The following is a 24252-nucleotide window of genomic DNA, read 5'->3' as shown; positions in this document are numbered from 1 at the left end:
ACTCAGTCAACATACTCGTTTTGGTGCAATATCATTGCAGAGCTTTTTACATGTAAAGTTTTGCCTTCTGCTTTAACAGGCCTACATCATGAAAACAAGTGTGTGTGTGTGTGTGGTATAAGAGGGTAGATCAGTAAGGTTTCTGTCACAAAATGACAGCAGATAAGGGCTGAACATCTTGTACCAATGTCTTGCTGTGATGTGCAATATATAAATTGCATGAAACAAGTCCATATTAAATAGAAACCAGTGTTCCCTGATTGTGTCCAAGAATCTGTATAGAGGCTCCTGTTTATTTGGATCTGAAAAAAAATCTGAAACCTGATGGGATGGACTCTTTGTAGTTTCAGTTCAATTAATGCCTTTGGAAAAGCAGACGATTTTGTTATTCAGATGCCCTCGAGGCATTTGTGAAATCGGGCCCCAACTCGTATCTTTTGGGATGTGTGTGGAATCTGAAGCCTGTTCTCCAGCTAGGTTATATGGGGGGCACCTTTTGTTTTGAGGGAGAAACTTGGATGATAAAGACATTTAAACCAGACTTCCATGTGTAGCAGTGTGAGCCATTTCCACTGCAGAATCTAGTATGTAAGCTGGACATCATGGACATGGTACCTTAGTTTGAGTAGGTTTGCAAGGACACTGTTCAAATAAAATGTTAAATGATTAGCTTTTGAGCTGCTTGAATAATACATTGGTTAATTCTGTGAGTGTGACAGCCTCCCTCTCTTGGTCAGGATCAGCAGCTTGCCGTGGGTAACGTGAGCAGGTGCAGGGCGGCAGGATGAAGAGGTTCCGGCGGCACGGTCAGGAGACCCACCGAGACCGCCTCAAGCAGGAGCTCTACCAGTTTGCCAAGGTACAAGAGGGCTGGAGCTCAGGGGTCTGTGCTTAGTGCTGCACAGCACTGCCACACCCAGGCCTGGAATAAAACTACTGCGTCACAGTTACTTTTACTGCACAAAGTGGTGGCATGTGTGTCTACAGTTGAGGAAAGGATTGCATTTATTTGCCTGTCCTAAATCAGTTTATTGAACCCAGTCCACAGCACATCTAACACTTTCAGTCGAGCCTTTTCAATTCCTTCTAGATCATCCCTAGCTGTAATGTTATCTATGTCAAATGTAGGCAACTTCAATCTGTAGAAAAATTTAAGTTTTCTCCTGATTTGAAAAGGGAAGTCCCAAAATCTAATTTAAAATATCCGAAAAAATAATGTCATGGAAAATACTGGGAACAGAGTACTTATGCTAAAGAAGGTGACTTAAGGAACATCTAGAAGATTAGCCAACGAATGAGCGAAGTAGTTTGTCGAACACCTTTTCTCATTCAAAATCCTATGCTGGAATATGTTTTATACGCTTTGTCATACAGTTCCTATACTAACAGTTAAAGAGACTAACATTGGCTAGAGTTGCAGAAGTGCCTGCATTCCTGAGCTATCAATGGCCATCACTGTGATGTATAAGGAATGTAAATGGATTGGAATTGGTTGATTTCAGTTTTCAAAGCAGGTATGCAACAAATCAACATTTTGCATGAAATTCTAAATACACAATAGTAAACAGATTTTAACCTCTTACAGAGTGTATATCACAGTGTCCCAGGTGTAAATGATTTCAGTATGTTTAGAAGAGTAACCTGTCATTGTTCCTATATAGACTACAGGGCTTCATGCCCATTCATATTTACGTAGCTGAGTGGCGGTGTAGAACACAATCATTCCCAACATACAGAACTTCCCAGGTTGACTTCTGTTTTCATTAGTTATTAAAATCAAGCATTATATCACACATTTGTCTAGGGGAATCCTATAACGAGACAATCTACTTTAAAAAAGAAAGTTATTAATGCACCCTTAACATGAGAACAACAGTGATGTCATCAAGAAGTGCCAGAGAGCCAACTTAGGAAGTGCTATCTGTAGGTGGGGAACAGGACAAACAGATAAGAATATGTTTGAATTATTCAAAACACTGTCACTGCCTTCATTTAACAGGTAGAAATAACTAAAAGCTGTAGTCACACATTGAACATTCATATAACAGCCCTGTTTGTATTTAAAAAAATACAATTGAGATAGGACCAAAAGTCAACCTGGGAAGTTTTGTAGACTGGGAAATATTTGATCCTAGAACATTATACAAATGCTGATGGCGTTAAATGTGGCATTACAGCTACTTGTGGTAAAACTGCCATTTTTGGGCACAGGTATTAAGTTAATCTCATCCTGCATGCATGTCCATTATTTTCCTAGATCCTTTTGTAGTTTGCTTGCGTAAGAGATCCCACAGTGTTGTTTACTAGCCATGCAGTGGAAACCAAACAATAAAGGCCATGAGCAGAATTACAGCATGTGATAGTTCTCTTATTTCATGTTTTTATGCTGTTAGGATGGGCCCTGAAAATAGGTAATGGCCTTCTAAAAAAAAAAAAAAACACGCTGAAGCCAAGTAAAAAGTCAGGTCTGTGCACATATTGTTTAAGGATTTTATTCTCACTCTTGTCTTTTTTCCATCCACTTCTACCCTCTTACACCTCTGTGTTTGTCTGTGTGACTCTCTGCAGACAGTGGAGCATGGATTCCCTCACCAGCCTAGCGCCCTTGGGTACAGCCCTAACCTGCAGCTCCTGGCCATCGGGACCCGTTCTGGAGCCATCAAACTGTATCCTTCACACACAGACCCCCCCCCTGCCCTCCCCAACACACGGACACACATGCGGACAGCAAAAAACAGTACTGGAGCCTGTGTTGTTTAAAGAACCTCACATGGTATACAGTGTTTTGCAAAAGTATTCACCCCCCATGGCATTTTTCCTATTTTGTTGCATTACAACCTGTAATTTAAATGGATTTTTATTTGGATTTCAAGTAATGGATATACAGAAAATAGTCCAAATTGGTGAAGTGAGATGAAAAAAACACTTAAACCACTCAAGTGTTGCTTTTGCAGTATGCTTAGGGTTATTGTCCTGCTGGAAGGTGAACATCCGTCCCAGTCTCCAATCTGTGGAAGACTGAAACAGGTTTCCCTCAAGAATTTCTCTGTATTTAGTGCCATCCATCATTCCTTTAATTCTGACCAGTTTCCTAGTCCCTGCCAATGAAAAACAACCCCACAGCATGATGCTGCCACCACCATGCTTCACTATGGGGATGGTGTTCTCGGGGTGATGAGAGGTGTTGGGTTTACGCCAGACATAGTGTTTTCCTTGATGGCCAAAAAGCTCAATTTTAGTCTCATCTGACCAGAGTACCTTCTTCCATATGTTTGGGGAGTCTCCCACATGCCTTTTGGTGAACATCCTTTGTGTATGTCCATTACATGAAATCCAAATAAATATCCATTTAAATTACAGGTTGTAAGGCAACAAAATTGGAAAAATGCCAAGGGGGGTGAATACTTTTGCAAGGCACTGTACACATGTGGTAAGACTAATTTCAAGGTCTGGGAAGCTTAAGGGCACTTTGATTAATTGGAATAAAGAAACAAACTATACATTAACCTTGCAAGTCCAATCTTAACAGGAAAATTACTTGTATGCTACTTATTTCTGTAGGAACACACCAAGAAGTATAATGCTATATGTTTGTGGAAAAAACATACTTCTTTTCAAGGGAGCATATGAAACCAGTTCAGTAATTGAGTGTGTCTGTATGTATCAGTGGCTCAGTAAGCATGTCATTGAGTGTCTCTTGGCTTGTATGTGCCTGTGTGTGTTTTTGCGCATGCATGCTTTTGTCCCAGTCTGTGTCTTAGTGCTGGCAGGTTTGTGGGTGTGTATTTTCCCATGGGATTGTGCAAACCCCCTGGGGCTGGCTGGGTTTTGCTGTCAGTGCTGTGGATTGTGAGAGTGGGGGTGTGTGTCTGGGTTAGTCACAATACAGTGGAACCTGTCTGAATACCTGCAGAGGGAACCTGCAATCGCTTGCATTATAAAGAAAACACACCACAGATATTGTTTTTGATAGAGATCACTTCACTTCAGCATTGTTTAGCGAAGACTGCTGGGACTGAGATACTAAGGGAGCAGCATTACATTCAATTCCCAACTCTTTAAAACGGGTGTCTTGTAATCCTGTAGTTATTGCCCTTTTACTGTCTTTATGCTGGCTGTCTTAAGGACGGCCCTAAGCTTAGGATGTAGTAAACACTTTAGGCAGGCTTTGAGGTGTCTTGAAAGCAGCCAGCTCCTGAGGTGGCCCTGCATTCACAGTGCTGAAATGCCTATATCCTGTAATTAAACGGTCTATATTAGTACAATAATAACCAGCTTAAATCCAGCCCCATATCAAGTTCTTGTTTTGTTTCTTTGACAAAATCAAAAGCAGAATAGTTGTTGAAAAATTCAATACATAAAACAGAAATCCAGTACATTATCAGTACAGAATGCAGATATATAAATATCTGAACCATTTGCTTTTAAAAGTAAATGCACAATATGCTGACAAGTGACACCAGCTTAGAGCCATTCTAAAGGTAGTGTAAACACGGGTAACCATAGGATGGCTCAACATGAAAGGAATCTCAAATGGCAACACCCTGGCGGCAACCTGACGCACCCTGCACAAATACAGGAAATTAGAGTAACAGCGAGTCAACGTGTCAGTCCTTAAATTACTTATTTTAGTTATACCCACTGTATAAAATAATTTACAGTTGATATGTTTTGGATTTCCCAAAGAACCAGTATATATTACAGTAGTGTACTTATTAATACAAAAAAAATTATAATGATTTTCTGTTATCAGTGGACTGAAGACCACTGACCACCACCCTTAATAGTATTAATAAGGGTTCAGAGTTTGCAGTGTAAACGCAGCATTTGAAATTCACAGGATTCGACAAGCCATTCCTATGAAGTCAATCTAGCAAAGAATTAAGTAACCAACATGCCCATTACTGGCATATTACTAAATATCCTGCATTACCAAAGGGGTAGCAGCTGATGTTTCCTCTCAGATCGCTTACCTACCGACCACCATTCAATAGAAATTAAGTGGTCCCCTTAATAACAAATGGCAAACCCTAATACTTAATTACTACCTGAAATATATTTTGAAATATATTTTTTACCCCTCTGCCAAATCAATTTTGCTGAATGAAGGGTTATTTGGTCTCTGCATTGTTCATTTATCTCTGTATGAGAGAAATATTTTTTGGGTGGTATTTGATCTGATATTTTTTTATCATAGTTAAACATATTAGAATGGACACTATTTTCCTCCATCGCTTTGGGCTTTTTTAGAGGAAGCAGATGTAATGATGGTATTTAATGGATTATTTGATCTGATAGAGAGTGGTTTGGTGTCATATCTGAGACTGGGAGATGAAACTGGCAAATTGCCTGTGAATTCCCCAGTTGCATAAAATCAGTACTTAACCCCAGATTATGACATGGCTTTTTTTTTTTAAGACCCAGTGTCAGTTTCAGTGCTGAATTTTACTCCATGGACAGTTTCACAATCTCCCCTTTCCCAGGAAACAAAATACGATAAAGCTTTGCGTGGAATATTCCTTTCATATATATGAATATTTCATTATTCATTACATAATATACTGTGTATAAATAACATAAAGGTAAATATGAACGCAGATACAGCTGTGTCAAATAAAGCTGCAATTGTATCCTTGGGGGACTGGCATACTCCTGTCTGTTCAAGCAGGCAATATAGATTAGCAAATTGTTGACACTATTCTTCCTACTGTTTTCTCTACAGTGATTGGAAGACTGTCAGTTGTTCCATTTTCATTAGCGGCATTGTTTTTTTTACAGATTCATAACAATGTTAATGACCGCTTTTATATGTAGGAGAAATCTGTACATTTTCTATCTGGTTTATAGACTACACTAACATCCTGAAATGTATTTGACAGAAGCTATAGCACCCCCTCTGTGTAGTGCCCCACCTTGTGATTTGAGCTTAGCCTTGGTCACTTATTGCCCAGAGTTAGATTTCCATCACTGCAGCTTGGAGGGGTTAACCTATGAGATTTGTCAGGCTTTCCTTAACCAGTGCTGTGCCAGATACGGGGCTCCAGGTGTGGAGTTCATGGGGCTGCATGATGAGAATGCTGCCGTCACTCAGATCCACTTCCTGCCACATCAGGTAGGTGTGCTCATGGGCCTCCCTCACGGTCTTTATGACACTTACTGAAACATGCTCTGAATCGACATTACTGATCTGGTCTCTGGTATAGTTTGCTGCTTTCATTTGTATATGAGTTTAACTGATAGGGGGATTTGCTAATCCTGGAGCAGCAGTTTAGGAAATCCCAAAAGGCCTGAGACACTAGTTAGGACTGGGATTTCAGCTGGCTAATGAAATATGATATTGATGCAGGCAAAGAACTGTACGTAGGTAAAAGGAATGTGCATTGTAAGAATACAGTGGGTGGGACTAAACTTAAAGAAGCAACCTCAGGAAAAGGGTTTAGATTTAATGTAGATTTAAAATCGCAAGACTTCAAATGGAGGGTCCCTTTCTTTACACGAAGACTTGGGAGGAGCTGAGATGCTTCGTAATGTGTAGTGATATAAATTGCACATAAAAATAAAAACATAATATTCGCCAAAAGCCAGCATCTACTAACATGCATCACAAATCCAACTAAGTTCACTGGAAAAGAGATGAGGCACTTTCCATTCTCTTTCAGCAACCTTTTATCTATTGAAATTTGCATCAAGTGAATATTTGGTCTTAGCCCATTATAGGCTGGTTACACAGACCCAAATTAGTAGTCATGGACTACTCAGTTATTTTAGTGCTAATCAAGATCTGTGAAACCAGGCATATATGGGTTAAACCCTATACCGATTTATAGACCACAGGTGATTTGTGTGATGCTTTTGTTTATGGGTTTTGGGACATAAACATGAAGGTAAGTCCTCACATAAACAGAAAAATAAATGCAAAATGAAACTGAATGAACAGAAGTGTTTATGATGTCTGTGTAGGGGGTATCCTGTTACAATGGGGCAGAGTACAGGTTCTGTGTAAAGTACAATCTAGTAATCAATATGCTTAACACAAAAATCAAAGACCACTTCTATAAAAAATAAATAAATAAATAAATAGAGAAATAGGATCTGAGGAGAAGGCATCAGAAAAGAAAACAATGCTCTTTTCCTCTTGGGCAGGCTTGGTATGTAATAACTCAACAAATAAACTGCAGCTCAATTCATCCTGATTAAACTGGATACAGTAGCTGATAAAAGATGCATACTCTATTACACATGTTAAAGGCTGCAACTCTGTGAACTCATTATAGTCCTACATATTTGTCTGGGCTCTCCCATGGCCTAGCCAGTAAAAGCCCCTGCTCAGAAATGCAGGTTGGCCCCTAGAGTCCAGAAATCACCGGTCCAGATCAGGCCTGTATCATTCAATTATAACATGGAGCTCCCAGGCTATGGTACTCAACAGACCTGTGGGCTCCACATAGCTTGCTTATTTAATTGCAGGCCCTTTTACTTGGTTAGCCTTGATTGTCATTGGTGATCATTCCCTGTAAAACCTTAGCCCATCATGGTGGCGTGTGAGTGAGTTAGCCGTGTGTCTGTGCCCCACAGGGCGAGCTCATCACTCTGCTGGACGACAACAGCCTGCACATGTGGACGCTGCGGGCGCACCAGGGGCTGTCCGAGCTGCTGGAGGTCGGCCGCTTCACACTGACTGGCCCGCCTGGGTGAGACTCCCACATACTGGGCCCCCTCACACTAACATGAAGTGAATACCGTTCCCATACTGACACAGTACTGATCTCCACACACTAAAACGTAACACAGTATTCCTGTTAACACTGACTCGCACAGTCCTGCTGGGTCTGTAATGGTTGGCGTGGTGATGGTGATAGGCTTGAACTTCCAGTGACACAGGAGCAGTTTTTGTTGAGGAAAATGTCATGTTGTGTGGTTTAATTTAAATCTACCTATATTCTCCGAGGGACTTTGGCAGTCCAGGAGCAGAGTTGCAGACTCCTACAGTAAAGAATAAACATCCAGTTCTCTCTCTTCTTCTGTCCCATCTCCCTATCCCCCTGTCTGTCTCTCTCTCCTGCTCTGTCCCCCCATGCAGCGCCCCTCCTAGTGTGACACGGGTGACGGCGGTGCTGGCGCACTCCTCAGGGGAGCTGCTGTTCCTGGGCACCGAGGGGGGGCATGTGTTTGTGGTAGAGGTGCCTGGATTCAGGGAGCTGGAGGAGCGCAACATCAGCGTGGAGGCTGTGCAACAGAGGTACGATCTGGGTCATTCATACACTGATCTCCCTCAGCAAAGACCACAGACAAGCCACCCTGAAGCCTGGACTGGTCCGATCTATTTTTATTTTATCCATTGCAGTATTAGGGCTGCCTGCTTTCCATGTTCATTTGCAGTCACTACCTGTCAAAGCTCTAATTAGCTTTCTAAATCCACGCCCTTTTCTCTATTAAATCACCAGAGATACAATGACAAATCCTCAGTAACCACTGCTTATAACCATTGCTTTCCATTAAAGGGACACACTTTAAACTGTCACAGGCCTCCATGCCAGCAGGGCTTGTTCCACCTTGGCTCTGTAGGATCTAATTGAGTTAATCATTCACTTAAATGAATCGGCTCGATCCTCCTCCTCCCAGGCTTTAAGCAGGACGTGTTTAAAGAGATCTATGAAAGCTGCTGGCCTGCCACAATATTACAGTTTCACAAGAGTGGCGATAAGAGACAACGTTGTTGGTCTTCTCATTTATCCGATAACTTCAATCCAAACAGTAGGCGTTGTTAATCCCATTGTACTGGCCAAATCGCAAATGCAACCTTTTCAGTGTAGCCTCTCCTGATCTCCCCTGTCGAACTGGCTACATAGTTCCTCCCAATGTGAGCTCTGTAATGTCCCTACATGCAAATCCCAATAGTAGTTGTACATATGTAGAACTGGGATTTGCATATTGGGACATTACATGTTGGGACATTGTTGCTAAGCAATCAGAATCTCAAAGGCTCTTTGATAAAAGCACTTGAATAGCACCATTAACCCACTCCATTCTGCTCCAGTTTGTGGTGCTCACAAGGTGGGAGAAAAGCTAAAAGTTTGATGTGCAAATGACTCATGATAATGCTGCTGACATTGATTCTGAGGAGCAATCCATTCACATTCACACTGCGGCTGTATTCGTAGTGCTGCATACTCCCCCAGACAACCATTAATTGAATAGTTAATGGCACAAATAAATACAGGCATAAGATCGAAATGTCATTCCATTAAGTAGGACTGGGTGCTTAACATTGGAGGAGAGATGCTGATTTTCCCTGCCCCCTCTTTATGGTCATTTCATGTTCACGATGTTCCTATAGTTAATCCGTATTATCCATTTAAGGAATACAAAAAAATATACTTCTGTAGTCACGATAATTCACACCCTCAATTTGGAACAATACTGCGATTCGTTTAGTCTCATCTAGTTTCTGAAACTATCCTTTATTTATCGGCAATATATTGTAAGTTTGTTTGTACATAATTCAGCCTCTGTCTGTGTGTGCAGGGTACCAGAGGACTACATGGGCCGGAGGAATCTGGAGTGTGTGGAGGCCCTGCAGGAGAACCCCCTCAACCCACACCAGATCCTGATTGGCTACAGCCGGGGCCTGATGCTCACCTGGGACCTGGATACCAACTGTTCAAGACATCACTTCCTGGGCACACAGGTACTGCCCGTGACTTGCTTAATTCCAAAATATGTTGCTGCCAACGTAATCGCAGTCCCTGTTCTCGTGGTTCTCTGCCATAAGACCCTCGCCTGTACTCGGTGAAAGTTTGTTACCTCCCTTTGACACATTTTCTCAGATGGGCAGCATGTACTGCTTAATGACTGTTGATCACAGATTGAAAGGCATTTACACTGGTGAGGCATAGGAGCAGGTCAAAAGCTCTCCCTCTGTCTCCTGCAGCAGTTGGAGAGTGTATGGTGGACGCCCGACGGGCAGCAGATCCTCAGCTCCCACAGTGACGGCAGCTACTGTCAGTGGACACTCAATGACGAGGACAGGCAGGCCGAGCCCGACAAACATGAGATGCCTTACGGTGAGACACGCGGACTCTTGGGTGGCTGGGCAGGGCATAGAGAGGCTGGGAGGCAGGAAATGTGCGATAGTACAGGCTCACAATCCCTTATCCCAGTAGTTCTCAAACCTGTCCTGGAGTACCACTTACCCTGCTGGTTTTTGTTCCAACTGAGCTCTCGATTACTTAATTGAACCCTTAGGTCTCGGTTTCTGTTAACACATCAATTTATTCAATTTCCATTGTCACTAATCATAATTATTTTATTTTCTAATTAGTCAAAGCGCAGTTGGTTGATTCAAAATTAAAAAAAAATTACCATAACAGGGAACATAGCAGCAGGAACATCTACAGCATAGCAGATGAATTGCAACTGAAAAATACAAGGGGCATGAAACAGTTTACCCTGAATTGACCGCAGTAGGAAATCCTGCTATACCTACATATCGGGAACCTATTTAATCTTGGATTTTTGATTTTAAATAGATTCATACTAAAACGATTGACCATTCTGCATTCTGTTTAAAACTGCAGCTACAGTAGACTCTACATTTTTTGTTACTATTTTCTGTGAGGTTACTTACAAATTAGTATTTGGTAGTGAAGTCTCAAATGATTAGAACTGTAGTTTCCACAAAAATACCATCGGAAGTTACTATGGCGTTTCTTTCCTTGGGTAGAGACATGACTTTCACTTTCTTCTTCCTAACAGGTACCTTCCCCTGCAAAGCCATTTCAAAGATTATGCAGCTGTCCACCAAACAGGGGTGAGTGAACTTGTGTAACACAATTTGGGCCAGTCCTACAGGCTGGAGATGTTTAAGCCAATTGCGGCTTAGATTTCCCATTTGGTGTTCCATAGCTGTCTGTCTTGACTGACTGACTGACTGACTCTGTATTTATAGGGGTTCTGATTTTTTTATTTTTTTATTTAAACTTTATTTAACCCCGTTTCTACCCCCCGATTGCTATTTTCAGAATTGCTGCGAAACCCCAAAATACTCCTGCTATCTTAGAAAGCTGTCAGTGAATACACACATGCACAGTTGTCAGTGAATAAAATGTTGCCTCTAGTTATAGTTAGTCTTTTTTCTTTTTCAGTGTTATAGGAATATATCTAAGAGTTTTCTGACGAATTAACTAGATTTATACCCCCGAAGGTTAAACTGGAAAACTTGTGATCAGTGGGAAACAATAGAGAAGAATGTAGCAATATTGAAGGGAATGGAATAATCCATTAGAAACATTGGTTCTCTCTTCCTGTTTTACCTGCTGTACGAACTATACATCTTATGGAACAAATAAAACAAACAATGTAAAGCAGAGCCCCTAAATACAAGCGATCAAAGACTGTATCTGACTGTGATTGAACAATGATTTAACCCATCTGTCTCTCCTCAGTCCTCCATTCCTGATCTTCAGCGGGGGGATGCCGCGGGCAAGCTACGGCGACCGTCACTGCATCTCTGTCATTCACAGCAAGACACACGTGGCGCTGGACTTCACCTCCCGCATCATTGATTACTTTGCCACCACCTCAGGGGCCCAGGGCAAAGGTATGCACTCGCACTGACTGGCACTGGGCTGCTCGCTGTACTCATTCGCACTGTGAGGACAATAGTCCCACCCTCCCTCCCTCACACACATACACACACACTGTGTCATCCAGTGTATGTTACTGGATCAGTCCTCTCCCTGTGTGCCCTCAGGGGAGCCCAGTGCCCTGGTGGTGCTGGTGGAAGAGGAGCTGGTGGTGGTGGACCTGGAGACGGAGGGCTGGCCGGTGATCCAGACGCCCTACCTGGCCCCCCTGCACTGCTCAGCCATCACCTGCTCCCACCATGTCTCCAATATCCCCCTCAAGCTATGGGAGCGCATCCGAGCGGCCGGCCAACACCAGAGCGCACACTACTCCAGGAAGGTAAGCAGGAAGCCTATAAGAACTGGCATATACAAGATCTGGGGGAGCTCAGGATCCCATGATGGGACCCACCTCCGGGGACGGTCAGTTCCCCCTGCTGGAGCCCGAGTCCAAGATCTTTTAACTATTTTATGAATGATTGCTTTTAAAATGACTTATAAAAATGAATTTTAACTGTTTTTAAAGATTTAGTTGTTTTTAAAACACTAATTGTTTAGGGTTTTTTTGGTTTAGTTTTGTTCTATTTTTTTGTCAAATACATTGTCCGTTTTGGATTTAAATTTAAATGCATTGGACCGTTTTTGTTTGTTTTTTATTTTTACCTTTTTAATTTTCTTTATTTTGTCCAATGCATTTTCAGTTATTTTCAATGTATTTGACTTTAATGTTGGTTAGCAGTTTTGCTTTAATCACGTTTGTTTTGTTGTTTTGTGCACTTGTTTATTTGAAGTTAAGTTTTTTTGTTTTCGTTAAATCACAAAGATTTTAAAATTTTTAAGTGATTTTAAGAATTGATTTAAAAAAAGTTTTTAATCATAAGTATTAATTTGAATTGGTTTTATTTGTAAAATGTAAAATACTCTAAACAATAAAACAGTATTTTACTCCAGGATGGTAGGCCCGGCAGACCCGTCGCACGGCATGCTCATTTTCTCCTGACAGGTGACTTTGCATACTATAGTTTGATGTACAATAATAAAGTCTTAAGTTTGAAAGACTCTTTCTCTCTGTCTCTCTCAAGCCCTGGCCAGTGAAGGGAGGACAGAATCTGGCCCCCGATGCCCCCCAGAGAGACCTCCTCCTGACTGGGTGAGTGTGGCCCCTGGTCTGCTCCATAGTGGCCAGGGCCCTTACAGAAGTGGCAGTTATTCCACTTGACATTTCAAATGCCACTGTACCTGACTGGAATGACACCAACTGTCCCCTGTCCGGCGCACCTCGAAATCGATGCCAGCTGCAGTGTTGTTTGTGTGTAGTCATCACCTTTGGCTCAGTGTGTTGCTGTGCAATGCCCAGGGGACTCTTCCATATTCATTCCAATGTTCTGATGCTCAGCGCTGGTTCATAGTTGAGTTACACATTGTTATCTTAACAAAACGCATCTCTTTGTTTTTTTGGAACCAAAGTCAAAACGTATTGATCACCATTTTAATTGTTATTGAACCAGATTAGCTAGAGAGTGTAACATCAATATTGTTTGCTTGTTTAGGACTAGACCACATCAACACTCCTTCGCTAATAGCAAGTTACAATCCCAATACTTTGTCTTTTTTTTTTTTTTTTTTTTTTCAATAAGCAGGAGAAAGTAGCCTCTGATAGAAAAAAGTGCCCTTAGGTACAAGCTTGTGATAAGTGGGCAGGTCAACAGTTTTGATTTTGGTATAGGCCTTAATTTAATTTGCAGTGAGAAGCAGGGTCACAGCTGAAGGCTTGTAGTGCTTTACTTGAAGCCAGCAAGGGCCCACATTGTTTGGGTATCTATTGCTACTTTTTATTTGAATGCTGATAAGGGCAATGGTGTAAGTAGATTTTGCAGTTTTTTTTTGACAAGTATGAACTGCTGAATGCAGTATGAAATTCACACGTGCTTGTGTTGTTTGGCTGAGGTGTGCCTTATAGATCTCTTGTGATCTATAAATCACACAACTTGTCACATCTCCCGCCCCCTCAGACATGAAGATGGGACAGTGCGGTTTTGGGATGCTTCGGGGGTGTGCCTGTACCCCCTGTACAAGCTGAGCACGGCGGGAGTCTTTCACGCCGACGCAGACACCACCGACAACATGAACCACGGGGCCGAGGGAGAGTGGCCCCCATTCCGCAAGGTACACGCACTGGATGCCTCTTGTGCTGGGCTTTGCCAACCTGCTAGAGGCGAGCCATGTGTCCTGCAGTTTGTATAACTAGCTTGGAATTGTCAATGAATGAACAGAGACCTGAAAAACAAGTCCCTGGTCCAAAACAGTGTTCTATCGGTGTATAGTGTGCACCTTTATAGGCATCTGTGGTCCGTCTTGGTCTGAATTGTATAAGAGCGCGCGAGCTGTGGAACCCCACAGTTGACCATCTGCCCCCTCTCTCCAGGTGGGCTGCTTTGACCCCTACAGTGATGACCCCCGACTGGGCATCCAGAAGATACACCTGTGTAAATACAGCGGCTACTTGGCAGTGGCTGGCACCGCGGGGCAGGTGAGTGTGCCAGGGTGGGTTTGGTGGTCGGATGGATGGACATGGCCGTAGGCTAAGAAAGATGTATGGTAACTTACAATAAGGTGCACAGAGATGTGGTTCAAAGTTGGTCATTGCAAGTCATGATAAGCTCTTGTATACTATCCCCATACCGTTTTAGCTAGTTTAGTTTAGTTTTAAATATAACTTGTTATATTTTCACTCAAAGTTCTCCACAGCAGTTACTTATGTAAGGTACCATGTAAAAATTACTTGTTAGAAAGGTATCTGACTGGGTGGTGTTTTGCCTACATGTTGACAACTTTTTTAACCCAGTTAACCAAGAAGAAAACAAGAGCCATAGAAGGAATAATTAATCTGAAAAACTTGAGCACAAGTTTGCATGCTCTCCACAAGATGTTGGGGGTACTGTCACAAAACCTTGCCCAGTCTCTGTCACTTCTGCCCATTCATTGGCATCATTGTACACAATCTGAATAAATTGGTTCCTCTGTGTGTCCCTCTCTCTCTGACTGAGCTGTGTGTGTTTGTCTCCTCCTGCTGGCAGATCGTGGTGTTGGAGCTGAACGATGAGCCAGCCGAGCAGCTGGTGGAGGGGACGCTGGCAGACCTGCTGCAGGGCCAGGAGGGTTTCCGCTGGAAGGGGCACACGCGGCTAGAGGTGCGCGAGGAGGCCGTGGCCTTCCCCGCCGGCTTCCAGCCCTTCGCCCTGGTACAGTGCCAGCCTCCCGCTGTCGTCACATCGCTGGCCCTGCACTCCGAATGGAAGCTGGTGGCCTTTGGGACCAGCCACGGCTTCGGCCTCTATGACTACCAGCAGAAGAACACCGTCCTTGTCAGGTCAGGGCCGCCACACCTACCCATTGGCCACAGGGGGAATTGGTGGGGTCGGAGGGGGACTGGGACGGAATTGGCTTAGTGGTAAGGGTAACTTTGAAATTGTAAGTTTGTATTTCTCATTTTACCTGTAGTGCAGACCCCAAATTTCTGAATCCCTCATCTGAGACCAATTGAACAGGAATGCAAGCTTGGCCTTGGTCTTTTAATTGGAGAAAAAAAGCCATTACAATTACCTAAAGCATTAGAAACTGGAACTCCATGCCCCTTTTGTAATGCTGGTCTTGCTGCGCTGCCCCATGTGTGATGTGCTGTGGTCCCCACAGGTGCACTCTGAATCCCAGTGACCAGTTGGCTTTGGAAGGCCCCCTGTCCCGGGTGAAGTCCATCAAGAAGTCCCTGCGCCAGTCCTTCCGCAGGATTCGCCGCAGCCGCGTCTCTGTTAGGAAACACCATGTGGGCAATGCTGCCAAGGTACTCGACTTTCTTTTCTCTTTCCTTCTTTGTTTCCTTCTTTCCCTCTCTCTTGTTCTCTCCCCCATTCCCTTACTTCCAGTCCCACCCCATGCCACACGTGCCATGCTCTGACCTCAGTCTCTTCTCTTTTGTTAATCCCAGTCAGGCCATGTTTAACTTGAATTGGTGCTCATGTCTTCTATACCTCTCTCTCCAGCTGCAGGAGATCAATGCCCGCCTGGAGGCGGAGGCGCTGCAGGAGATGGAGCTGGCCCCAGTCCAGAGGAAGATCGAGGCGCGCTCCTCAGACGACTCCTTCACTGGCCTCGTCCGAACACTTTACTTCGCAGACTCCTTCCTCAGCGACGGTGAGAGGGCTCAGCTAGTCACAGGCCCCCTGACTCGGGCCCATCTCCATCTCGTCAGGCTCCAAATGATTTCGTTTAAGCTACAGTCCTTTAAGAACAGTGATTCCTAGACCTCTGCTTGTTAACTGCTGTCTTCCAGTTTTCATTCCAGCCAAACTCCTCATTGTTCAGATTGATTGGACCACATAATTAACCTTTTTTTCATCATTCTCTCTTAATGCAGAATAAAGCACTTTAGATGTGGGGATGCGAAGGCACTGAGCAAATGAAATTCTGTTCTCTGCATTCTTATAAAACTATTACTAATAAGCTCCCAGTCTTAACAACTCAATATTCCAATTTCTTGGTGTACATTTTCAACAAGGCCGACATCTGAGTACAGGATACAATCCATGCCTTTGTTTAAACTAAAGCACACAGACGCCTCCAGTTTCTGTACTATAAAGTGGACCCTTCTCAGTGCCCCATGTGACAAACAATACCGAGTTGACAGAGGGAGTACAGTTTATAGGCAGCCGGGTCACAAGGAGACTTAGCTGACCTCGGTTCACCCTGAGTCCTCTTCTGGTTGAATAAACTTGTGTGGGATGTCAGGAGTTACAGAATGGGCACAACCACTGCAATTGAGAAAAGTTAAAGAATGTGTACTAGACAGAACCATAGGAAACCGCTATTTTGCCACTTTACAAAATACCCTATTACTGTTTCGCCCCACTGCATGGCTCCTATATTATCTATTCGTACACACACTACTTTTTAAAGCTTTATTAGTCATCTTTTAGATACTGACACAGCAGACTAGTCAGTTATGTGATTAACTGTAACCTTTTTCATAACTTTTCATCTCTTACCTGCAGACCCGTTTAGTTTCTTATTAGCAATTGAAAAGGAAGGATTATTGCTAGAGAGAAGCCTCATGGTGTGGTCTCCGTTCCCCCCCAGGGTCCCACAACTCCCCCTCTCTCTGGGCTGGAACCAATGGCGGCTCAGTCTTCGCCTACACACTGCGCCTGCCGCCCAGCGACAGAAGGATGGAGGATCCAATCACAGCATATCCTGGTGAGTGTGCTGCTGCTCATTGGTCACTTTTCTGAATATTGTCACCTTTTTCTCCAAATGTACATCAACAGAAGATCAGTTATTACAGTTTTGTCCGGATGTTGAGCACATACTCTACACTTACAGGTGTGAGCAGTGCATCCTCACGTAGAGAAATTCAGTCTCCCTTATTTTAGCACATAGCTTGAGCTGTTGAGCGTGAACAAAATCTAATGTTAAAAGCATGAATTCAGATGGATCTCCTTCACTCCGAGTCCTTGAGCAGGAGAAACCGATTTTGCTTCCGTCAGGCAGTAGCAGTATCTGCTCGGAGCCCCTGCACGCTGTTGTCCAGGCCTCCGTCAGGTCTGCTTCAGTGGGGTGAGATAGAGGATAATTGGTATCTCCCTCCCCCACCAGCAAAGGAGATTCAGCTGATGCACCGTGCTCCAGTGGTGGGCATCGTGGTCCTGGACGGACGGGGGGCACCCCTTCCTGAGCCTCTGGAAGTGGCACACGACCTGGCCCGCAGCCCCGACATGCACAATGCTCACCATCTGCTTGTCATCTCAGAGGAGCAGTTCAAGGTGAGAGCGCTGCACACACACACCAGGGGCAGTGTTACCCATGGGTGAGACACGGATACATTCCCAGGGAACTCCCAACAGTCCGAACATGCAGGCTGTGTGAGCAAAACCGCTCTGAAGAACACTAATAAAGACATCTGTTGGTTTGTTTTAATTTCCACAAATAACAGTGCTGGCCAGTCTGCATTAGTAATTACTAATCTGTAAAGCAGAGATGTAGAGTAACTGAAATGCTGCTCTTCACCCTGTTTTGCTGTGGCAGATGTTCACGCTGCCCAAGGTGAGCTCCAAACTGAAGCTGAAGTTGACGGCGCTGGACGGCTCTCGTGTTCGCAAGGTGGGCGTGGCGTCATTCGGGAGCAGCCGCGTGGAGGACTACAGCGAGAGCGGCCTGGTGGTGCTGACCAACCAGGGCGACCTGCACGTAATCTCGTTGCCAAGCCTCAAGATGCAGGTGCGCTACCCCTGCGTGCGCCGTGAGGATGTCAGCGGCATCGCCTCCTGTGTCTTCACCAAGTACGGCCAAGGTGAGCTGAGTGCAGCCCTCCCTTCCGGGGGCCTGCATCCACACGGCCCTAAACAGAACAGTAGAGCTCTGCCATGTCAAAATGAGCAGCTTTTGCCACAGAGGTAATGTGGCTACGGTAACACAAATTGGAGCAGACCCAAACACATTGGTGTCCAACCTTAGCCAAGCAACTGTCCTGCTAGTCTGTTTCAGCTGAATTCTTCATTATTTAATTCAAACCTTAATTGAGCTATGAATATGCTTAATTTAACAGCCAGCTAGGGCTGTGCGATGTGACGATATATATTGTATGACGATAGAAAAACGTCTATAGTTTCATATTATGCTATATCGTTTATATCGTGGTGTCGCAAATTGCAATCTTTACGGCAGTATTTTTCGTCATTAGGACATTTTGCGTTCTTCCCGATTCTTCCACACGTGTCGGACGCGGCAAGAAATGAGCATCAGAAACAGACAGACATGAGGAGAGAGAAGTGACACAATAACCAGCACAACCAAGAGATACTTTAATGCGCAAGTGCACACGGTCCACCCCGCTCTCGTCGCCGGGCTGAACTCGATCTGCAGGCACCCCCACCCCCGCTAATTTAGACTGATATCATTTGTATAAAATTAATAATAACGTTTGTTTGCATTTTAATAAATTGGAAAGCAATGCAAACACATGCAGAAAGTATCATTTTCTTTTTATTAAGATGGTGAACTGGTTCAACAGTTGTAGTAGTAGTATTATTAATAATAATAATAATAATAATATTATTATTATTATTACTATTATAACTATATTGTATTAACATCGTGCTGTATTTGTAAGTAGAATCGAGACGCAACAGTCACAGGAGAAATGTCTCTGTCCAGCAGATGTTAATGCGCCGCTATAGACCCGGCTGTGCTAAATCCCTGAATCTGTACCTTTACTGCGCATGTGTTGCGTGATCACATTACTTGTGTTACTGTTATTATGTGACAGTAAATCATGCTGTGTGTATGTATACATGTGCTCTGAGGAAGATGATCGGTGAATATGGACTGTTTTTAGATGGGAGCTGCTGTACCATCCTAATATAATAGGGATAATTGTTCTATATAAAATCCCTGGGATAAGGCACCCCACATTTAAGATTTATTAAAACTATTGTAACGCCAGCTATTTTTAAACTTATGTGTGTGGGCGTGTGTAATATATATATATCCCATAACAACATAACGCATGTAATGGTAATCACACAACACTTGCCTGTAATGTGTTGCATTCTGCATATATTTACCATGACAGCCTGCATGTAGTATTTGTTAGTTTTGCTTATTGAAGGATTAACGAAATACTTGATTGGATAAAAAAAAAAAAAAAGAAATATCGAGATATATATCGTGTATTGCCCAAACTTCTAAAAATACCGAGATATTATTTTTAAGTCATATCGCCCAGCCCTACAGCCAGCCTTACTCCATCACCGTTCCTGTACAGAGCTAAAACATTCTTAAATTGTCATGTTAACCTGGAAATGGTGATTAAAAAGGAAGTCTGTGCACAGGAAGTACAGGGGTGCCAGGTGTATAGGCAACAGCTGTAAATCAGTTAGTAAATAAAGAGAACTACATTGCTACACAGTCATTGCCAGAGTTTTGCACAGTCCTGACCCCAGCTGATTGCATTTCTCTTCTCTCTTCTCTCTTCTCTCAGGCTTCTACCTGATCTCCCCCTCAGAGTTCGAGCGCTTCTCTCTGTCAGCGCGGTGGCTTGTGGAGCCGCGCTGCCTGGTGGAGCTGCCCCCCACCCCCTCCTCCTCTGCCAGCAAACCCCTGCCCAGGGCACAGCCCGACGGGGCAGCCGTCCAGCACAGGTAAATGCCTAGGGAACTGCGCCCACCGAGCACTGCCATAATGTATTTAAAAAATTACCCCTTTGCTAAGAATAATAATTAAAGACACCCTACACTGCAAAGGCAGCTGTGTCGCTGTTGTATCGTTAATGCTGCTCTTTTCTTTGCCTTTCAGGAATTTCAGAAGAGACCGTGAAAACTGTGAAGAAAACGGTGAGTGATTTTGTTCCCAGTTTAGAAACTGCCAGAAAAGATCTGCGGAAAAAATAAATGTACAACAGTTTGACAATCCTGGGCTTTTTTCTCTGTTGTACCAGTGTCCCCGAGGGTGATGGAACATGCCTTACTCAATGACGAGAGTGAGTAGCTTTGCCTCCTGTTGTTCCAGACACTCTGTGACCTTCTCTGCCACTGTGGGACTCAAGCATGCAATACTGTCTAGAGCAGCAGTGAAGTGTAGAGCCAGACTGGTCTCTCTCTGTAGTGTGGAAAGACCTACTTTTAAATAAATAATTTAACCCTCTATTGCATATTATAACACAAGGGCAACAATCTAGTTTGAGCCACAGAATACACACAGAGTTCTTCAGTTCTGTAGTTGCAGAAATTGGTTTAGCAATTGCACAATTTTAATTTCAGGACACATACCTAGAACCAAGTTCCCAAAATATTTGTAGGAAAAGTTTTACTTTTGCAATTTTGCCCGGTTTAAAAAAATATTTTTCCATTGTATTTGTGTTATGGTTACAATTGCAATGATGGGGGGGCTCTGTGTCTGTCAGGGTGCCAGTTGATCACGCAGTGTTTTATCTTACAGAGGTGCTACAGGAGATCCAGAGATCCCTAGAAGGAGACCAAACGTAAGTACCGTTGCTCTTCCACAAACGCAGCATCCTGTGATGTCCTTTGACTGGTATGGAAGGTTTCTTCTGTAATTGACTACAACTATTAAACCCAACCTTATGAAATAGTGCTCTTGTATTGGTCTATATAAATGTCACATCACTAGTGCCTAGCCAGAACTGGTACATACTCCCTAGATAAATGAAAGCAAACTAGAATATAACTGTAATTTGTAGGTGGTTCAAGGGTCAAGTTTTGAATATGTGAGAGGAATGAATTCTGCAGATGACATCACTATCATTTAAAAAATATATATACAAAAATAGGTGTGCATTTGACAGTCTTCCATCGAGTGTCTTGGTAGTCCTTTATCAGCACACCGTTAATGCTGGATTTATGTCATAAATCTGGACTGAGGGCCCCCACAGACACGAGTGCTCTGTGGTGACTGTGAAGACCAGTGCCTGTTGATGTGTATGGAGGTTCTCCTGGAGCCATAAAGACTGAGGCTCTCATGTATTTGCAGGAGTTACTTGGAACACCACTCCAAAAGCAAACCAGGTGGAGGGAAGCTCATCACTAATGGAGGTGAGAGCAGCAGGGGTGAGTAGCACATCCACAGCCCTGAGGGTTCAGCAGACTGATCGGTCGGCAAGAAGTGCTCAGTGTTCAAAGGTTTTGCCACAGTCATAACCTGATTAGATTGTGAAAACCTCTTGTTTAAGCTCATAGCTTCCCTCAGTGCCCAGTGTGATATTTTAATCTAATACCTTGAATGTTGTTTTTTTTTTGTGTTTGTGTGTTATTTGGTTGGTTGGAACATTTGGATAAAATATAATTGTGATTTTGCTCAGAATGTGTCCATTCTAGATCTTTCTTCATAGTGATTCTGCAGGCAGCTCCAAACCTCCACCAAACCTAACACACACTTTTTGTTAATGCTTGGGAGTCTTTACTCCCTTATGGTGCTTCTGATCGTCTATCCTCCCAGTTGATTTCTCTCTAATTCCACTGGCTCCAGAAAGCATTTGTAATAAGTACTTGTATGGCAAGAGCACAGATCCACCATCCGAAGGATCTAAAGAACAGTGGGGACAACAATCAAACACTTCGGTGCCACGATAAACTGTGTAAATGTAACTTCTTAATTGACCTACCTGCGTGTGTGTAAGCCCACAGGTCTAGTAAGTGTCTGTTCTACTAATACCAATTGTAGTCACTTTAAGTGCACATTTATCTCTGGTCCTGTGGATGCTGAACTACACTGTCTGTTTCTCCCAGAGTGACTCGTGCCATTCCTGGCCTTGGAGTGTGCCCGCTCCTGCCACCACCCCAGTAACACTACTGACCCCCCGCCCCTCCCCTGGGCCTGGGAGAGGGCACCCCTCACACTGCTACTGTACAGAGAGGGAGGAGGGACCACCGCCAGTGCCTCTGCAAACTACTGCGACGCCGCCTGCCTTCAGAACCACCGTACAACGCACCTACCCACCCAGCCAGCCCGAAGGCTGGGTTTTGCACAATCACTCCCGCTACCCGAAAGGAAGAGCGGGGGGCAGTAAGGATGTCTTGTGTATTCAAAGAGGAGTTTGTATTGTTTGCGTTTCTCTGTGTCGTGGTGCCTGATAGGTCATGTAATACCGTGTGCAGCCCAATGCTCACTACCACTAGCAGGATACCATGGTCACTTCAGCACAGTAAATATGCGGCACTCTCCTGAGCAAAAATGCTAGTCGGCACCTTGGAAAGTGTAGATTAAATTTGGTGGGAGAACTTTTTAGAACAGACTGACCGTGGTTTAAAGTATTGTGCTTGGTGCTAACATGAAAGCCTTTGGAAGCTGTTTTTATTTCCGCTGAACTACCACTGCTATTATAATAAACCACAAGTGGCCGGCTTTGGAAAAGCCTACCCATATGTCACTACAGTTGTTTAGGTGACCTATGAACATGTTTGATAATAATTGCCATATTGCCTCAAGTTACTGACATTAATCCTGGCTAATTCAACAGACAATTCAAATAAGTACATTTAGCTTGGATGCTATGGATGCCAGGATCAGGGTTGAATAGAAAACCCTTTCCCTCTGATAAGACTGACAGGAAGTGTCGTGGGGAAGTATTTAACTGTCACACACCACTGAAGTGCATCAAACTCTTCTCATTTGTGGAAATCATGACCACCGCGAATGTACACCAAACTAGCAGAGAACTGCACAACAGGATACAAGACAAGAGATTGAAAAGAGACCAAGCAGAGAAATGCAGATGCATATAAACTTCTATTGAACTGCCTTTGTAGGCACACCGGACAGTATTCACAAAGCATTAGTGTTCCAGTCCGCTGCGTGTCCTGACTGTCACACTAGTGGTTTAAGAGTACAGTCCATGGATCTTAATTCTAGGAGGTACTTTTTCCACTGCTGTGTAGCACACATTGTCATTTCGGGGGATTTTTATTTTATTTTTAAACTTTCTATGGGGTGTCTTCAGTAATTGTATTTTTTATTTTTTCACAATGGAAAATGTAATTTAGGAATGTATGTTTTTAATATTTTAGGCAAATTTTAATATATATACATATACAGTATATATGAAAATCTGAACTTGTTTTTATAGAGGGTTTTTTGGGGTGGCTGCTATTTTCTTTTCGTAATCTTGACAAGGAAATATTTTGGTACCATCTTTACGAAATGTGGGGTATTTTGTAGCGTATTCTAGATTTATATTTTTGTAGCGAATCAATGAGGATGAAAACCCTAATTATGATAATTCACACTACATCCTGCTGCAGGAATAAATGTTTTTTTTCCACAAGGTAACTGCCTCTGTCTCTGTCATTTGGAGGTACTCGCATCTCGGGGAAAATAGTCCTGAAATGGCTTTCCAGTGGGTCAAAAAACATCTTTATCATGTAACAACTTAAATCGTGAGCATTAGAGCTTTGTATCTTGGCTTTGCATGTAGTCAGATTCACTCATTTCAAGGTTTATTTTGCAGAAACATTTTTGAAACCTTTGATAATGCTTTTGAATGTTAGGGGTAAAACAGAATTAGAACACCAGTTTGCTGGGTGTAGGTGAAAGAAGATGATGTTTGTAACCGTAAGGATGTCAAAATTAAAAGCATCTTTTGTCATTCTGAAGAACTTCTGGCTATAGCTTGACATTTTAAACGTACCATCTTTCTGCAAACTGCAAAGCACTCATCCAGAACCATGAAGCAAATGGAAAAGTCACACTTTGACAGCAGGGAAGCTCTCCTGTGAAGTGGCTGAAGACCAGGTGGTTGATTTATACTTCTACCATTTGTGATGAGTTTAATGGTTTCTATTCTATTGTAACACATTTCTGTTTGTAAATGATTACATCCATAAGGACATCTGTGCTCTTCATTTACAGGTCAGTTACTCTGAACGCCTTGAGAACATTCAAGAGTTTTTCACAGTGCTTCAATGTTCCAGGTTCTGTAAGCAATCCAAGGGAGGACTGTTCTTCACCCTGATGTCTCTGATGGGAAACTGGGGCCCTCACCCCCCCCCCCCTCGTATTCTGAGATCTTTGAACCAGCCATTGATAGAGATCTAGAGGGAAAATGTTTTATTGAGTTAGTTTT

General features: G+C 43.2%; 1 protein-coding gene across 2 annotated transcripts in view; it reads left to right on the top strand.

Moving 5' to 3' along the window:
• llgl2 (LLGL scribble cell polarity complex component 2) overlaps positions 1–23454 on the top strand; it is a 37817-nt gene extending 14363 nt beyond the window's left edge. Inside the window, exons 2-26 of one of the 2 annotated variants that reach the window (XM_066704852.1) lie at positions 738–859; positions 2569–2666; positions 6031–6112; positions 7576–7691; positions 8081–8239; positions 9526–9688; positions 9932–10064; positions 10756–10810; positions 11445–11599; positions 11753–11964; positions 12707–12774; positions 13637–13790; positions 14050–14154; positions 14702–14994; positions 15318–15465; positions 15665–15815; positions 16758–16874; positions 17274–17440; positions 17703–17967; positions 19657–19816; positions 19971–20008; positions 20113–20154; positions 20613–20655; positions 21165–21226; positions 21920–23454. In XM_066704852.1, coding sequence (XP_066560949.1) covers positions 785–859; positions 2569–2666; positions 6031–6112; positions 7576–7691; positions 8081–8239; positions 9526–9688; positions 9932–10064; positions 10756–10810; positions 11445–11599; positions 11753–11964; positions 12707–12774; positions 13637–13790; positions 14050–14154; positions 14702–14994; positions 15318–15465; positions 15665–15815; positions 16758–16874; positions 17274–17440; positions 17703–17967; positions 19657–19816; positions 19971–20008; positions 20113–20154; positions 20613–20655; positions 21165–21226; positions 21920–21924 — 3066 coding nt within the window. In that variant the 5' untranslated portion in view covers positions 738–784 and the 3' untranslated portion in view covers positions 21925–23454. Of the gene's footprint in view, positions 1–737; positions 860–2568; positions 2667–6030; positions 6113–7575; positions 7692–8080; positions 8240–9525; positions 9689–9931; positions 10065–10755; positions 10811–11444; positions 11600–11752; positions 11965–12706; positions 12775–13636; positions 13791–14049; positions 14155–14701; positions 14995–15317; positions 15466–15664; positions 15816–16757; positions 16875–17273; positions 17441–17702; positions 17968–19656; positions 19817–19970; positions 20009–20112; positions 20155–20612; positions 20656–21164; positions 21242–21919 lie in introns of both variants that reach the window. The other variant, XM_066704851.1, reaches the window with a different exon arrangement.
• The last annotated feature ends 798 nt before the right edge of the window (positions 23455–24252 follow it).

Source organism: Amia ocellicauda, chromosome 5 (assembly GCF_036373705.1).
Source record: "Amia ocellicauda isolate fAmiCal2 chromosome 5, fAmiCal2.hap1, whole genome shotgun sequence".
In the NCBI taxonomy this organism is placed as follows: domain Eukaryota; kingdom Metazoa; phylum Chordata; class Actinopteri; order Amiiformes; family Amiidae; genus Amia; species Amia ocellicauda.
This window is presented reverse-complemented; position numbering and strand designations above follow the sequence as displayed.